General features: G+C 38.1%; 1 protein-coding gene across 1 annotated transcript in view; it reads left to right on the top strand.

The window, feature by feature from the left end:
- The window catches only part of ANO3 (anoctamin 3), a 235,083-nt gene that overhangs the window by 210,558 nt on the left and 5,725 nt on the right, over positions 1 to 18,800 (top strand). The window contains exons 18-22 of the mRNA XM_075187478.1: positions 4,191 to 4,227; positions 5,537 to 5,648; positions 10,214 to 10,271; positions 11,929 to 12,026; positions 12,805 to 12,950. Coding sequence (XP_075043579.1) covers positions 4,191 to 4,227; positions 5,537 to 5,648; positions 10,214 to 10,271; positions 11,929 to 12,026; positions 12,805 to 12,950 — 451 coding nt within the window. The remainder of the gene's footprint in view (positions 1 to 4,190; positions 4,228 to 5,536; positions 5,649 to 10,213; positions 10,272 to 11,928; positions 12,027 to 12,804; positions 12,951 to 18,800) is intronic.

Genomic DNA, 18,800 nt, shown 5'->3' on the forward strand with positions numbered 1-18,800 from the left:
ACAGAGGATTATTATGGTGCCCTTACGTTCACCAAAACCATTTATTAATGTTTCACACTTAAATGACTTATACATGTAGCATGAGCCTCCCTGGGCTTCGTAACTTCACAATGAATCACGGAGAATACACTAGATTAAATTTATTTTAATCCAAAAAATGTCTCTAAGGCTTAGTAACAAAATAACAAGAGATGCAATAAGTTGCACAAATAAGTTTCAGAAATAAAATAGGAAATAAAACCAGAGTGAGTCACTACTTACTAGTTAAGACTTGGCGTGTGTGAGAGAACACACTTGAGAAAAATGAAGCATTTCAGTTTTGATAGACCCCCTCATGAAAATGCACAACATAATGTCTAAAGCAGAAGATTTTAAAACCTTCTACAAGCTCTTTACCCCCCACCTTAGGAATTACATTTTCAGTTAGGTCACATTAATTCCCAAAATGACACAGAGCTTTTCAAAGTGAATTATGGATGTCCTGACATCTGGAATGCTCACAAGACCTGAGTTCTCACCTCTGCTCGTTCTGCTTGGCTGGTAAGGTCCACATCCCCTGCATACAAAAAACTCCTCAGAGATGCTTATCTATCGCTGGATCTGGCTAATTTCAAAAGATTATTGACACTTGCATAGGTTCAGACTCATGTCATTTAACAAAGTGCACATTGAGATTACTTTACAAGGTTACTTAGAATATACATTGTCATACCTGCTTATTGAGGGTAAAATAGCAATAGTACATATTCGTCACAGGGACAAATATAGAATACTAGAATCATTCACATCAAAACTCACAGTGTAGTTTTTCATTTTGTCAAAAATAATAAATAAACCAATAACTTTTATTGTTTGCTATAGACTGAACAATGTCATATTAAATTATGTGTGGGGAACACGTTTGCTATAAAAGCAGCATGACTAAGCCATTCTCAAATTCTCACCCTTTAAATAAACACAACCCACCTAAAATATTAGCACCTTTATTACAATAGCAATATGTAAAAATGAATTTGACATTTGGATTAAGTATGTGATCACAGGTTAACACTAGAGATGCTCACTGACCCCCGTGAACTGGTTTTGGCTTTGGTTCTGGATTAGCTTTGTGTTTTGGTTTTGATTTCGGTTTTGGCAAAACCGCCCTCGTGTGTTTTGGTTTTGGATTTTTTAGAAAAAATCTTAAAATATGCTAAAATCACATATTTTTGCTATTTTTTTGTTCCTACATTATTATTATCCTCAATAACACTTATTTCAAGTCATTTGCAGTCAATTTTGATCACAATATTATTTTCAAACACTTTCGGACAAAAACTGCAGCGATCTGGCTGGATTCTAAGCGACAGAGCAATGACACACACATAGCAGTTCCTAGCACATGGCACACAGCAGTGGCAGAAGAGAAAAATGGTTCAAGATGGAATTGTCCTTGGGCCGGCACTCCCATTGTCCTTGGGCCGGTCCTCCCTCCGACCCACCATTATCTTGGGATCCTAAAATGGAATCCAAAACTTGTGAGATCCGTTATCCGACGATGTAACAATGACGATTTGCCTCGTTTTAGATTCCAAGGACGCGCAAAAGTATCGAGCCGGCTCGGCTTGGTACTCATATCCCCTAAGTTCGGGTGTGTTCGGTTCTCGAGGAACCGTGCCTGAGCATCTCTAGTTAACACAAGCAACTACCACCCCCTCTTCTGCACCCACAACCCACAGGTTCCCTCCTGTGGTTATCCAACATTGTAATATATCATCAACAACTGGATGATTGGGTCCAACAAATGAAAGCTGGGAAGACACCACCGCTGGTAATGGCCTACATAGAGCAATACTGCCTCCCTCTATTACCATTGGAAGTCCCATGCCCTTTGAATGCTAGACTGACAAGTAACGTCCTTTCCCTATCAGAAGTTGCCTTATGCCATGTGTACCTTTCAAGAATGAAACTAGGGTGAGTGGGACTTTGTCAGCTTATGGAACAAAGAGATAAGGCACAGCCACACTATTGTATTTAACGCTTCCCATTACACTACACCCCAACCTTAATCTTCACCACTCCTCTACATGGATAGACTTTGCCAGACAGTCATGCAGCCCACCACCTAGCTTGCTAGCAAGTGCAGCTTCAGGCTGACTTTGTTAGAACTCTACCTACATTTGTTCTGTAGCTAGGGTTCTACTGAGAAATAAACCCGCTTTATGCACTTTTTTAGTATTAATAGATATACATTACACAGCATTATACAATGCAGGAACTGACTCTGAACAAGCTATACAGCTTTTTGTTTTGTGCTGCTATATTATATTACAGACAAATCAATTGAATTTGATGGTGCTGCTTACTGACCTGCAAAGGTTAATTTCTCAATTGAATAGTGTCTCACAAAGGCACATTTTCTTGTATGTGCCATTGTTGTCTCAAATAGGCTGTATCAAATAGCATTACTAAATATTATGGTGAAAAATCAACACATTTGAAATGTGTAGCCACCCTCATCAGTGCCTGCAGGTGGTTTACATAGCGTTTTCTTGTTCCATCTGAATAATGAAAGGTTAGAGTGCAGCCTCCTCTTTTAATATTACCAAATCACCCACTTATTTAACCAGCAACTTTGTCCTGGGTAAATGGATTAATACAGGTGAGTTGATACATGGAAAACAATGATTTAAGCTCACATATTTATTTATGTGGTACCACACTGCCCGCATCTGGGCACAAGGCCTTTCCAAACTGTGGGAGCAGACAGCCAAGCACAGGGGTTTAGGAGAAGATGAAAGCAAAGACGAGATTACAATGGGTTAAGATATGGAAAGAGTAGAACAGGGAGCACAGTAGATGGTTTAACATCAATGGAAGGGAAGTTTACACAGTACAACAGAAGGGGTTATCCCACTGGGGAAGAGGAAAGCAGAGAGCATAGCAGATGAAAAAATTTAAAGGAGGAGGAAGATACACAGGAGGCCTGAAGGGGTTAACTCAGTGGTAGAAGAGAGCAGATTGTTTAACCAGAAAGGAAAAAAGTAGAGTTGCCAAGGGTGAAGACAAGGAATAGAGGAGATAGGACACATGTATAGCAATGTGACTAAGGCAGAAGATGAGAAAAGTGGTTAACAGAATCGGGACAGGACAGCAGACTGAAAAGAGAGCGATCAAGGGAGGTACACTGCTGGGCCCCATAGAAGATTGGAGAGAGGGTCCTTCTAAACATGCCAGGGTCTGGCGCAATGGCAATGAAACCTCAATCGGTACTTAATTGAGCATTGCCGGGGGCCCCCTCACCTCCAGGCCTTATAGTGGCCACACCTCCGGCAGTGGTAGTAGCTCCGCTACAGAGATTGATCCTATCTCTTAGATTTAAAATAACTGATTGCATTTTCTACTCAATTCAGCCATATCAAGCCCTAAAATTATTATTATTATTATTATTATTATTATTAATATTATTATTAACATTACTATATAAGGTGCCACGATGCTCTGCCACATTGAACAGTGGGTAAAATAGGACATAAACATAATTAGGGACATAAGTTGTAGGCAAAATAAATGCAGACAAGAAAACAAAAGGACAAAAGGTAGGGATGGCTCTGCTCATGAGAGACCTTACAATCTACTTTACAATTTACCATCCATTGTTTTATATTGAAAAAGTGACACATTATTTGACATATTGTGCATTTGCACAGGCCTTTAGTTAATCTTGGATTACATGGACTGGTATGTGCAGTACGTAGTTTGAATGGTGTGGATGGATATTGCTGGTCAGGAGATCACTTGTTGAGCGGTATGGAGAAACTGCAGGGCAAGCTCTGGAGGCATGCCTGTGTATGTGTGGAATGTGTGTTGTAACAGGGTGGAGTAGTCTTATGAACAGGGCCATTCTCACTCTGAAGTGTGTATACACTCCATATATGATACGTCACTCGGTACTTCACTGTGTATGTACTGGAACATGTGACAGAGAAGGTGCGTAATTTCTAGGTACAAATTACCTGGAGCAATGGTGATAGAAGCTAGTCCAGGACCACTTGTACTTTCTATTTATCTGGTTTATAGCCATGAGCTGAGGTAGAGCACCTGTCCTCCATCTATAATTTACCTGCATGTCAGATGTCAGGTTATTAGGACACAATCTTGGAGAACAAATTATCATATATTGACTAAGATGCTTTCTGTTTATACTTTAGGTTTATGAAAAAGTTGCTTATCTGCTTACAAACTTAGGTAAGTACACAATTGATGGCTGTGTAATGCATATTTTGTATATATAAATATCAGTTGATATTTTTTTAACAAATTGAGCTGATTACAAACCAGGTCTGCCTTCGGTACTGCAGCAGTGTCCGATTATACATTATGCCCAGAGCAGTACCTCCTGTTGCTCTTATCAGTAGTATATAATCTGCCACTGCTGTGGACCACAAGGCAGGAGGTACATTGCATATAGGGCAGCCATGAAACTTTCTCCAGTCCTGGCTGAATCGGGGACCCTTGCCCCCTCTTGGCGGATCTGCCCATAGCCACAAATAAGACCAGTCAAAGCATTTTGGAAAAAAACAAATCTAGCCCAGTGTTCATCATACATAATTTTCACCTCCAATCCCTTACTCCGAATCTGCTCCCCATGGTTTTTTGTCAATATATAATAAAGTAATTGGCCAAAGAGGACAAAAGTAATTCTAAAAAGTATACCTTTGAATAGAAAGTTTAATCTTACGTGCTTACTCCACTTACAAATAAAAGTGGTTTTATGAAAGTAATTTCCCACCTCCCTTCCTCAAATGTGTGGATAATTTCCTTGGTTACCACCTTTGTGTGTGCCAGTATAGACTCCCGATGAGATGATTGGGCCTCCTCAATGGAGGACAGGATTTGCAGAATAGTCTACAGAGGAACATAAAGTCAGGTCTGCTCTCTGTTATGTGTTGGAAATTTGAAACATATTTATGTTGGTCTGGTGATAGAGGAGGCAGGCAGAAAAATTACATGTAAGGAGGGTAGTAAATTAATTTTTACCAACTTTATTATTTAAGTGGCAAACCCTAATGGTTAAAATAATGAGTGATAATGTCTGTTTTGTGATTAGGGAAAAGGAAAAAGAGTCTATTTATCATAGAGAGAAGAGCCCAAAATATAGATAGAGGTTCTCCCTATTTACCAAACTCCAAAGCTGGCTACCTCTTGTGATAGCTTTCCCATGGGAAAGTTTATTTAAGAAGGATCGCGGAAGTATCTGTATTCCCGCAATCCACTGATCGTGGCGGTACGGGTAGCAACGCAATCTGCTAATTGCTATTGCCATCTCAGGATGGAGATTGCAGCAGCGATAGTGGAAAAAGTGCTTTCTTTAATTAAATAAAGCATTTCTTTTCCATTTAAATTTATTTTGAAATTATTTTTTTTTTTATTGTTCAACTAGATTTTTTTATATTTTTGTTTTTATTAAAATTTTCTTTGAATGTGCTACTGTGCTAGAGTCAGGTGAGAACAATGTGACAATGGGATGTGTAGTAATGCTGTTTTCACTTTGTAGAGCATCCGAGAACTGACTCAGAGTGGGAAAACAGCTTTGCCTTGAAAATGTTCCTTTTCCAGTTTGTGAACTTAAATAGCTCTATATTTTACATTGCCTTCTTCCTTGGCAGGTGAGATTCGCAACATATTTGGGATTCATCATTTATTATGAACTTACTTTCCATTAAAAACTTAAAATAAAGATCATTTTAGTATGTGCCAATCTGTAATATTAAAATTAATTGTAAGTAATAAAACTGCCACAGTTTGTGGGAATGACTCATCTTCGAACTTGGGTTTTAAAAAAAATAAAATTCATTGTAAATTGTACGTACGTGCACCCGTATTCAAATGTTGATCTCAAGATGTGTTTCCATTTGAATCTGGATATAAATACGCTCTGGGTATCATCATCATCATCATTTATATAGCGCCACTAATTCCGCAGCGCTGTACAGAGAACTCACTCACATCAGTCCCTGTCCCATTGGAGCTTACAGTCTAAATTCCCTAACACACACACACACAGAGACTAAGGTCAATTTTGATAGTAGCCAATTAACCTGCCAGTATGTTTTTGGAGTGTGGGAGGAAACCGGAGCACCCGGAGGAAACCCACGCAAACACATGGAGAACATACAAACTCCACACAGATAAGGCTATAGTCAGGAGTCGAACTCATGACCCCAGTGCTGTGAGGCAGAAGTGCTAACCACTAAGCCACTGTGCTGCCCTGGGTATACATTGCTTGCCATATGTAGACAGAACACAGTACAGGATCCACACATACATATGTGCAACATACAGTCCTATCAGAATGCATGCAAAAAAAAATAATAATTCTAAAATAAAGTTAAAACTCTTAATACTATAATCATTAATAAATATATGTTTTAAAATGAGTTTATTTTTACATTAAATACTTAAATCAGGATGTTTTTAATGCTTACAGTGCATAAAATGTACTTTTATAGTTTCTCTTACTTACCTACACATGGTCTGGCATGCATATGTGTGGTCATCATCACCATTCAGCACTTACAACAGACCTGTAGCTGGTGCAAATGATAAGGCTAAAATACATGTACCTAAGAGATGCCCTGGACTTGGATCGGCCGCATGAGCGTATGCTCGCCCTTGGCATGCTGTTACTGTACATTGCCTACGTGCATCTATCTGTTCCCATCCCCATTCTGCCCTTCAAGACGTATGTAGTTGTAAGTGTCAGTTGTGTTCGGACATGAATTACGTGCAATTGCCTTCATTTGTGTAAGTCCCGTTCTGGCACATGTGCAGAACCTTTTCACACAATGTATGCCACACAAATGAACTTAAGTTAAAAGATGGATCAGGTTCTGTATGTAGTGTTAGAAGTGTACAGCCAAAATGTGTAATGCTAAAACATAATTTCCACAATGTTTTCTTTTATTAGAAACTTTATAAGACACTTTATTCAGCTGACCAAGGGTGTATTATGGAATAAATAAGAAAAATCCCCCCACCACGGGTGTATTATTCATGAGGATACACTGTTTTACACATAGCAGGATTAGGATATAGGGCTTAGATAACCTGGTGTTAGAGCTTATTGTCATCCAACTCGCAGTACAGAAACCAAGGTGTACAATGCTTGTATCAACAGAACAGACTGTACACACAGAAAGGAAGGTCAAAAGGGGTAATTCATGACAAGTCACATGAAGGCGGGCAGCAGTAGGATGATCCATCCAGTTCTACATGACATTTACAACTTTATTTGGACAACCTGTGTATAAATATATGATCAGCTTATATAGAAGACTAAAACTTTTGGAGTTTTGGGTGAGAACCATCTAAAACCGTTAGCTTTACTAGCTAAGATCAAAAGCTCTTGAAGATCATAAGAGTGACATTGATTGGGGAGTTTGTGGCATCATGTTTGCCTTCATTAGTCTGTAGTGGAAGACAGGTCTAGAGCGGTTGGAAAAATGTAGAGCTGTTGCCAGCACATAATTTGCAACCCAAGTTAGCATTAAGTCAAAAGTGTGTAGAGTTGGGTGAGTCTCACCCTACTTCTGGGGTTACTGCATGGGGACGTAAACCACATTGCTCCAGTCAGAAATGTCTAATGGTGCCACATTGACCGGTGATGCTAAAAGAACGAAGGAAGTCAAGAAGATAGAACTAGGAAAAAGAAACAGGACTTACATATCCCCAATAAGATTAGTCTTGTGCCCGGTTTTTATGTACACTAGACCTTAAAATTCCTGGGGGAAAAAGTACAAAAAGACAGTGAATTGTCTTTTCACATGGTCAAATGGTTTCACAACTCTTGAGGAGAACACCTGCTACAGCTGAACAGGTGCTACACGTCAGTCATCTTTCTGACTGAGGTGTCATATAGGGGATGAAGCTCTGGATGTTTGACATTCTCCCACAGGTGTTTGTAGTAATCAGTTTTGCCTGCTGTGAAGCTCGCTCTTAACCCATCCCACACACTCAAGCCCTAAATGGGTATGGTACCTTAATTCATTTTATTGTCCTATATTGGAAGTAAAAGAGCAATTCAAGACTATGACCCCATTGACCCGAAACCAGCAAGGTAGTTGTCTATGTTGTGAGGTCAAATAAGGTTTTTAAAAAGAAAAAGGGTTAGGTCTCCGTTAGTGACTGGCTAGGGTTTATGTGGGACTGATGTACTACGTACAATACTATCGGTAGGAGCATCATCAAGATCTGATTGACCCGCACTATGAATAATAGAGGCAGCTTAGTCCAGGTTTTCATTTCAGGTTTTGCATCTAGCCCAAGGAAGGTGAATAAGGAATATTAGGGGGAAACTGTGTATAATCTCATGTAATTATAATATCCAACTAAGTGGAACTGTCAGCCCACTGTAAAGGAATGGTTGTCCTTGTTGGAAAAACAACAGCTAAGACCAGAGTATTCTCCATCCTCTCGAATAATTTCCAGTGCAGGACTCAAGGGTCACTCAGGTACAACACTATATCATCCACATTAATGCACACTCTCTACTCCAGTCCACTCAATTGTAGAAATGTATCACACTCAAAATAAAGTCCCACTGCTCTCAAGACTTGAGCCATATATATGGAGATAACAAGTAGTATTTAGGAGAAGTATGTAACATTGGAACTTAATTAAGGAGGTATTTCAGAAGTAATAATCGGTAAATATTTAACATTTTTGCAGTCCCTCAATGTGCTCATTTTCTCTAAAAATATTCACTGAGTCTCCACATTTTTTTGGGCTTGTAAATGACCCTAAAGGGCTCATAGTGTGCCCCAAGGATACAAAGGAAAGTATGCATGCAAGAAAAAGTGCATATTTTTAGTCTGTGGATGCGTCAGCTGTAAAACAGTAGCAGTCGTGCTAGACGTACAGGTGTGTATACTTACACGCATGATACGGTAGATATGTGGCATAGTTGCAAATGCTAAAGTTGTATAACCTATTTGTACACAATATTATAATGTTATGAAGTGTCATCATACATATAGGAGAGTATATTCTCTAGAAAATACATTGTATTGACGATATTTAAGATTTGTAACATGCAGTGAAATTAGTTAAAAACTGATGCATTTTTCAACCAAGTTTGAGGATTTTTGTGCAAAATATGTCCTTCTGTGTCCTCCTTTCCTGTGAATACCCTACACATTGATTTTTCAGAGACTTCTATTCATTATTAAACATATGTCCTTTCACAAAAAATAGGCTGCATGCTGAGTTTGAAAAATAATTACATTTCTACACAAGCGAGAATAGTCCCACTGGCTATTTTTAAATCACTTTTATTCCTGTTTTCATATAGGCACTTCATGCTAATGTGTAAAAAATGTCTTTGAAGATTCGTAGCAGGATCATAGATCAATGTCCTACTGTTGCTAATGCAGTTGGTTTTTCCCACACGCTGTTAATATAGTCAACACCCTGAGGTCACATAGACTGGGATTTCCACTTAAGTTGATGTGACTGGTTTTGCAAGGTTTTACTAAAGCACCCTCGCAACTGCCCTAATCTCTACTCCGAGCCGAACTTCATCCTTCATTCTTATTTCAGCTGTGCCCTCTTCCACTTAGAATGTAAGATCTCTCATAAGCAGGGCCCTCTCTACCCTTTCTTTTCATGTCTGCATTTATTTTGTCTACCTTGTATGTTCTTCTTATATACAGTATGAGCCTGAGTCATTAAGGAAAGTAAGGCAAAAAATGGAGTAAATGTGCTCCGGGACAAGGCATGTTACAATGCAAGGGGTGCAAATGAGTTTATTATTTTGCACTAAAGTTAAATACTGGCTGCTTTTTTTCATCTAGCACATAAATACTTGATAGCTTTATTTTTACACTGAAATTTAAAGCTGATCTAGGACATGCCTTATCCCAACTATTAATCGCTCTCCACTTTTTAAATTTACCTCCCCCCTCTAAAGCAACATGGTTTTGCTCAGGTGCAAAGTTACTCCTTTTTTCTGCTTTGCTCTCCTTAATGACTCAGGCCCTATATGTCTTGTTTTCCTTACTGCTGCGGAGCACTGGGCCACTTTACACATCAACGATAATAATAAAAATAATAATAATAATAATAATTATGACAAATTTCTCAAAGAAATAAGCATAAATCTGGTTTGCATTGTACATTTCCATGTAACAAATTTATTTGGATATTTCACGGAAAACATATGTTTGTTTTACAGGTTTGCTGGGAGGCCTGGTAAATATAACAGACTTTTCCAAAGATGGAGATTGGAAGAGGTAAAATGAGAAAAAATATCTACAAATTCGTATTTTATCTTCTAATTATAGCTGATATATTAAATATATTGATGTAAGTCAGTATTTTCCATGGTCTTTGGTGTTGTTCCATATCTCCCACCACAAATGTCATATAATGATTCTTTTTCTTTTAATGTTAGAATATTTGAAATAAAATCAGAAATATTAATAAATATGATTATGTTTGAAAAACAAAGTGAGATTTTTTTTTCATTTACAATTAAAATATAGTTTACATATAATCCCAATTGCTTCATAGACACAACCCCCATTAATGTACAGCGCAGCTGTTCACAAAAACCAGTGGGAGTCATTATTTCGGCTTCTATAATTCCGACAAGTTAGGCCAATGGAAAAATTCCGATTAGTATAAGGCCTACAAGGAGATAATAGTGACTTACCATAGAGCAGACATACCAGAATCCCCACACGCTTAATTGCCACCCGATGCCGTGACCTTCTAAAATGTCTCCAGCTTCAATGATGTCAGTTACAATGGCCACAGTGAGATTGTCGGTTTTAATACGGCAATGGCCGGACTTGCCGTCTGTATAATGTAATCCAGGCGGCGGATCACTATTATCTCCATGTAGGACTTATACCAATCTGAATTTTTATGTCGGCTTAACTGTTGTCGGTATTATTGTTGCCGGTTAAACCTACCACACCCACAAAAACATACTTTTATTTAGACCATTGAAAATAGCTTTTGATATCCTATGGATTCAACATGGCTTAAATGAAAAGAAGCTAATGATTGAATTATGGGTGGGCCCCAAGTTCAACATGGACCCTCTGATGTGCAATGCACAAGCTCACATTGCCTAATCCACAGCATAAACAGAAGGTGATGTGTGCTTATGGGCTCAATGATTGCAGCAATATCATTATTCTTCCCACCACCCCCTGTTCCCCACTGGAACCAGAATGTTAGTCTGGGCAAAAGGGGCATTTTCCATTGGCCCACCAGGAACCATCCAAATCGCCACTTTTTAATAAATAAGCCTGTATATGATCCCCTTTGTCTAATCTGTACAATATTTTTTTTTACCTCAGAAGTAAAAATGATCGGGCTTGTTTATGCTGAGAGACATGTACCACAAGACACTTTCTCACTCACAGAAGTATATTACACATAAAGCAAGTCCAAAAAAATTATAGAAAAGTGATGGAGAATTACAAATCACCTGCAAGAACTAAAAAAAATATATCTAAATGTCCAGGCACTGGCACTAGCCAGTAACCATGATTAACCATGATTCAATTTTATTCAGTAAATTGTGGCCACCTCCTCTTCCTACATACTAAATTTACTCATTCTTCCCTCTTAGTGTCCACCACTTTGTCTGCTAGATAGTTGGATGCAAGATTTCACACGCAGTCTGCACATGCTATAAATCGTAAATATAATTGAATTTTTCAAATGCTGTGCTATTTCTCTTTGGTACAGAAGATTTTAGTTTTGCATGACAAAGACCCCCCCCCACCAGTGGGTTTTACCTCATCTACAGCGTAATGTACCCCAAATATAGTTTTAGCCAAAATCGCTTAAAAACAGGTTTATTGTACAGTGCACTGATAAAATCCTGTCATAGACATACTTGTGTATTCTTTTTGCTTGTGCTTTAATTTGTAGTGTCATCCGAGTGGCTGTCTGATAGACCTCTGCTTACAAATGGGAGTTATCATGGTTTTGAAACAAATGTGGAATAACTTCATGGAGCTTGGATATCCGTAAGTAAAATATTCCTTCTTATCAACTCCAGAACCATGGGCCTGATTCATTAAGGATCTTAACTTAAGAAACTTCTTATTTCAGTCTTTTGGACAAAACCATGTTACAATGCAAGGGGTGCAAATTAGTATTCTGTTTTGCACATAAGTTAAATACTGACTGTTTTTTCATGTAGCACACAGATATCAACTTTAAATTTCAGTGTACAAATAAGCTTTTAAGTATTTGTGTGTTACATGAAAAAAACAGTTAGTATTTAACTTATGTGCAAAACAGAATGCTAATTTGCACCCCTTGCATTGTAACATGGTTTTGTGCAGGAGACTGAAATAAGAAGTTTCTCAAGTTAAGATCCTTAATGAATCAGGCCACATATTTTAAAATATCCTCTAGGTCAAGGGAGGGCTGGCAAATTTTAGCCCAGGGGACAAGCGTCGACTCTGCAGCCTATTAGGAACTTTTTAAAGGAAAAAAAAATGCATGTGGGCCAGTGACCTGGGCCAAAGTAGCCCACTATGGGCAAATGACTCCCAGCCCAGCCTGCCCCTACTCTAGGCCTCTGGAGTGGAGACAGCTTAAACAAATTATATTATTATGTTACATCAATTGATATGCAAAAATGCGCTGTAATCAATAGCAAGCAAGCGGATTCTAATTATTCTTTTGCTGTGAGCATGATGATATAGCTTGCAGTTGTTTGGTACGGGAATGTGCAACAATTTAATTGAAGCTAAACTTGCGTAGATATATTTATTGTGATTTATCCTTTGTTTACAGATTGTTGCAGAACTGGTGGTCTCGAAGGAAAATCAAGAAAGGTGGACAGGCGGTAGAAAGCAAACTTACTTTTCCGCAGTTTGAAAAGGATTGGAACCTGCAACCGATGAATGCTCATGGGCTCATGGAGGAGTACTTAGAAATGGGTAAATTAAAATTAAAAAATACTTTTTTTTTAAAGAATGTTTTTGTGTATTAGATGTGTTATTTAGCATTTTGATGTATTCAGTTTAAGATTTCACACTTTAGTCAATGCCTCTATTTTCTCTAAATCACTACACATGTGTATCTACAGTACAGTATTGTATACAGTAATCACAGAGCAATGTAGTTGCTATTTCAACAGTGTTCAATTCCTTTATCTCCTTTAAGGTGTCCACCCCTTCAGTTTTTAGCCTTTCTATTCCTCTGTTTTGTTTTTCACTTCACTAATGAACTTTCGTCACACTTTTTCATTGCGAAATCTTTTCTTTTGTTTGCACTTTTACACATTTTATTGTGTGCTTATCTCTTTTCGTCTTGTTTTATATGCTGTTGACACGATGACAGAACTATTTTAGAGCTATATTAATCTAGCTTTCACGTGTGTAAAATGCTGTGCTTTTTGCTTCCTCTACAATAGTTAATTACAGAAGTTACAGAAGTATAAATAAAAACTGACAACCGACCCTGGAAATAATGGCAGATTAAATTAATATCCAATCAATAGTTAAGTAACTCTCATAATATGATCGTAGGGGATTCTAGAAATATATTACTAAATGAGCCAAAATTAACCAATATAAATAAAATGGAACAATTAAAACCACTTAACAAGAATGTCAGTATAAATGAATTGTCCTGTGATAATAGAGAGGAAAGCACATTCAACAGTTGTGCGTTCTTGAAAACAGGATATTCCGGATCTGTTAGGAATTAAATATTTGAGAGTTCGTGGTCTGAAGGAGTCTTTTGTTTAATGTGCCTCAATGTTTCTGTGCCATCTGGCTGGATTCACTGGTGATCCACCTTCTGTGTTATAAAATTAATTAAGAGAGTAGTATTCTGTAAAAATGGTGGTTTATTTAGGGGTAATCTACTAGAGGTGATTGTTTTTTTCATATATGTTGAATCAATCAAAATTGCCCACAAAACTGTGTATTCATTGTCCAAAATCTCTATGCTTCTCCTATTAAATGATTCTATTGGCATGCTCCACAGTCTTGTTTCCCACTATGGAGCTGGGGTGCCCCAAGGGTCTCCTTGTTTTAGTGGAAACTAGACCAGGTTGTCTGCCGCTCGGGTTGTTGAGGTATGGTGGTGCACACTCACTAGTTTGTCTTTATTAACAGAGTTTTCTCATTCATGTCAAGGACCCATTAATTTCATTGAGGTTTCCGAGGGGTGTGGCACATGTAGAAACCCAATTGAAATGAATGGGCAATTAAAATAAAATTTCAACTCCATACATGCATACATTTTTCTTTTTATGTCACTGGTTTTAAAACAATTTTAAAACAATTTTAAGTGTCTCACATCAGTGAAACAATTTTAGGGATTTCTGCAGTGATTTAGTAAACTGATCTTTCATAGATTTCCCCTGTTATGTACCAACCTCTTTATGAGCCGGTGAATGTAACATTCTATTTGGAACAACTGTGTGTTTGGTGCAGATCTTGTTCTCTGGTGACACTACATATCCTTTGTGCTTGGAAATGCTATTGTAGTCACCAATTCACTGCCATCTTCAGAACCGAGAAATTGGAGTTCTGATTTCTTTAATTTTCAGTCACAGTAAACTGGACACTACAACTTACTATAAACCAATACATTGTAACAGTTCTATCTTGCTACCAGCAATCATCATCCTAATAGGTTGATCAGCATTCCATTTGGTCAATTCACTAGACTTAGAAATAATTGCACAAACATTAATATAGTCATACGATGGACCCTCCGATTTTCTTACCAAGGTCCGGCACGCTCTTCTTCAAGATTTAGTCAGTGTAGGGGATCCCCTTCTTCTCCAGTGCTCCTGGTGCTCTGATAGATGACAGGTGCCATTTTGGATTTCCTGTGGGCATGCGCAGTAGTGTGCATGAACATCCTATTTATAGAATTGACCTCCAGATGATTGGGGGCTGCCTTCCAAACTCTCCTATTACCCCCATTACATATACAGCACCTCCTGACAATCAGAATTTGCCTAAAGATTAAGTCTAGCCCATGACTGTTAGCGCCTGACTTCCTCCAGTGGTCCCTGCATACTCAATCCTTGCACCTTTCTGTGTTTTGGATAGTCCATCCACACCAGTGTGTCCTGGTTATTCCATTCACACCAGGGTGTCCTGGTTATTCCATCCACGCCAGGGTTATCCTGGTTATTCCGTCCACGCCAGGGTGTCTTGGTTATTCCATCCACGCTAGGGTGTCCTAGTTATTCCATCCACTCCAGTGTGTCCTCGTTATTCCATCCACACCAGGGTGTCCTGGTTATTCCATCCATGCGAGGGTGTCCTGGTTATTCCATCCAAGCCAGAGTGTCCTGATTATTCCATCCACGCCAGGGTGTCCTAGTTATTCCATTCACGCCCATGTGTCCTGGTTATTCCATCCACGTCAGTGTGTCCTCGTTATTCCATGCACGCCACGGTGTCGTGATTATTTCATTCACGCCAGGGTGTCCTGGTTATTCCATTAACGACAGGGTTTCCTGGTTATTCCATCCACGTCAGTGTGTCCTGGTAATTTCACCCACACCAGGGTGTCCTGGTTATTCCATCCATTCCAGGGTGTCCTGGTTATTCTAACCATGCCAGGGTGTCCTGGCTATTCCATCCATGCCAGTGTCTTCTGGTAACTCCACCGACATCAGTTTGTCCTGATTATTCAATCTCTGCCAGTGAGTTCCAGACTATTTGCTATCTTTGTATTCCTTATTATTTTCATTTGATTATTTCAATCTGCCAGTCAAGTCCGCCAACTATTCGGAGGGCCGCGACGTGCGGCGTGATAGCATAAGAAATAATCATCGTCAGCACAACCTGGTAATACATTTGATAAACAATCGACAAATTGCCATATAGATGTACTTGGACACCAACTTATCGAACAAATAATTAGAAGATTACCAAGAAATTAGCAGTTTGCTTGAACTATGGAAGCGTACTGTTCTGACTGCGTGCGACAACATACAGAGTGGGTGGAGACGAGCGGAATAGGTGCATGTGTCACATGACACTGACGGGGAAGGTTGTCTGAACTCACACGTAAACTGTCCTGTCGTAGTCAGTGAATTTTTAAGTCATTTAACCGCATAAAATAAAACAGAGTGCATTCAACTTGTTTTCCAATATTAATGTGGGGCCGCAAAAAATATGCGTTTGGGCCGTAAGTTTGACACACCTGCTATAAAGATTCCAAAAAATAAACAGTCTGGTAATCTTCATTACACAATATTCCAATTCCTCACAATAATATCTATTATTTGCAAACATTGGCCCATACTTCTAAAAGATGACACACTGTCCTTTTTCCGTATGAACATAAATTAATATAAATAAGCACCAAGCCATAAGCAAAACTTGCCAGCTGTTTTCTCATACCTATCAGCTAGTTACAACCACACAAACCAGGCTTCTACTACGTGGAAACTGTAAAAACTATAAAACATTAATGAACACGTTCACTAAACCAATCAAACACAGAGAAGCATTCAGGGCCAACTACAAGCGGATTTGAAGAATCTTCTCTTGTTGAATACGCATGTAGGTACTTTCTGCATATACGGCAGGCACAGCACACGGCAGGATGCGAACACTACATATGTGCAATATAAAGTCCAAGAAAAGTGCATAGAAAAACAATGTATTCAATTATTGTCACCTGTTAATAATATAATCATTAAGTGAAAGACACTGAAAAATAACTACAATAAACATTTTTTTCTCTGCCTTTTCTTTCACCAGATATATTTATCAATGTGTACTGCATAAAATGACTTTTTACAATTGCTCCTAGTTGCAAACACATGTTGCTGTAGGCATAGACATCCGTCATGACTATCGTACAGCACTTAAAAGTGAACTGTAGCTGGTGTAAGAGATATAGCGCAAAATCATGTCCCTAGCTCTTGAATTAGATGGAAGTGCCTGCGTTCAACCTTGGCACACCCCCCTGTACATTAACTACGTGCATACATGTATGCGCCCTTACGTCCAATTCAAGCTCTGGATATGTGATTTTTAGGCTTATCACTTGCACCAGTGATAGGACAGGGATAAGTGCCGATTGAAAGTGATAACAGACGCGTATGCATGGTACAGTACGCATTAATAACATCTTGATATATGTATTTTATGTTAAAAAACTAAATATAACATATTATAGAATTAAGTGATGTTAATGTATTTAATATTTTGAAATCCTGCAGTGTGTTCCGTCTGTCTGCATACGGCAAGTACTATTTAGCCGAAGTGTACTTATACCTTTACTCAAATGGAAATGTTCTTAAGATCCTCTTGCACTTAAAAACGGGCGTATGTGCATGCTATTTCCGTCCAATTAAAAAAAACTTAGTTCACTTTGCGTTCCTTGAGAAATCAGGCCCAGAATATATATCTATAAATATATATCTATAAATATATAAATATGATATAGATAGATAGATAGATAGATAGATAGATAGATAGATAGATGGATTGTAAGCTTGCGAGCAGGGCCTTCCCACCCCTTTGTCCATTTTACCCAGTTTGTTTAGTAGTTTACTATGTTTGTCCCCAATTGTAAAGCGCTATGGAATATGTTGGCGCTATATAAATAAATGATGAGGATGATGATAGATGATAGATAATAGATAGATAGATAGATACACATACAGACACGTAGAGAAAGTCATAGATATAAAACACTGTTAAAATTTAAAGGCTCCAGAATTTTAGTGTGATGAAATAACACAAAAATGCTGTGCACAGTCCATAAACAAATAACAGACAAGCACTAGCAAAACCAAATACAAAATCAAAAAGATTAATAGAAGAATACAGGAATAAAGAAAAAAAGAAATACATTACAACACGTTTCCTGCTCAATGATTGCTTCAGTTTCATTTACTCCTACTTTCCCTGAAGAAAGTAAATGAAACTGAAACGGTCGTTGGGCAAGGAATTTTTACTGTTTTATTATATTTCTCTATTTGGTTGTGCTAGTGCTGGTCTGTTCATTTTATGTGAGCAATTAAGATTATCTATCTATCCATCTATATATATATATATATATGTATATTTGTAAGGTGCCACAGTGCTCTGCAGCGCCGTACAGTAGTGGAAAACAGGGCATACATAAAACAAGGTCGTACATAAAGCAAGGACATACAAGGCAGACAAGATAAATGCAGACATAAAAACAAAAGGGTAAGAAAGACCCTTCTCTTTAGAGAGCTTACATTCTATGTGGAAGAAGGTACAGCTGAAACAAGAGGAGCAGAGAGAATATAGTGTAGTAGTGTAGTAGTAGTTTCTTGCTATTCAGACAAAATAATGTCAACATTGTGTCTTCTTAAGATTCAGAAAAGCTAGCTTTCATCTAACCTACTTAATGTTCTGAAAGGTACCAACATACCAACCAAACACCTAAGAAGTAGTAAAAAAAATATTACATGAAAAGCACAAATTTAATATTGTACATTGATATATATATATATATATATATATATATATATATATATATATATATATATAAATTACTAGCCTATCTCATGTCCCATTAGAGAAAGAGAGAAAGGATCATAATTGTGGCTGTTCTTCCATGTCCAGCAGAGGTCTCTCTAGCAGCATTGCCCTCTCCTCTGGTTTATCCTGGATTCATTTTACTTCCGAAGTAAAAACAACAACGTGAGAGGACATGCGACTATGCGTTTCATCTAAAACTTCATTATAGGTGTGGCTTCCCACCTCAGACCATTCTTTTATAGTGCATCATCAAACAAAGACACTAATTACTACACATTAGACTACAAC

This window comes from Mixophyes fleayi, chromosome 10 (assembly GCF_038048845.1).
Source record: "Mixophyes fleayi isolate aMixFle1 chromosome 10, aMixFle1.hap1, whole genome shotgun sequence".
NCBI classification, from domain to species: Eukaryota; Metazoa; Chordata; class Amphibia; order Anura; family Limnodynastidae; genus Mixophyes; species Mixophyes fleayi.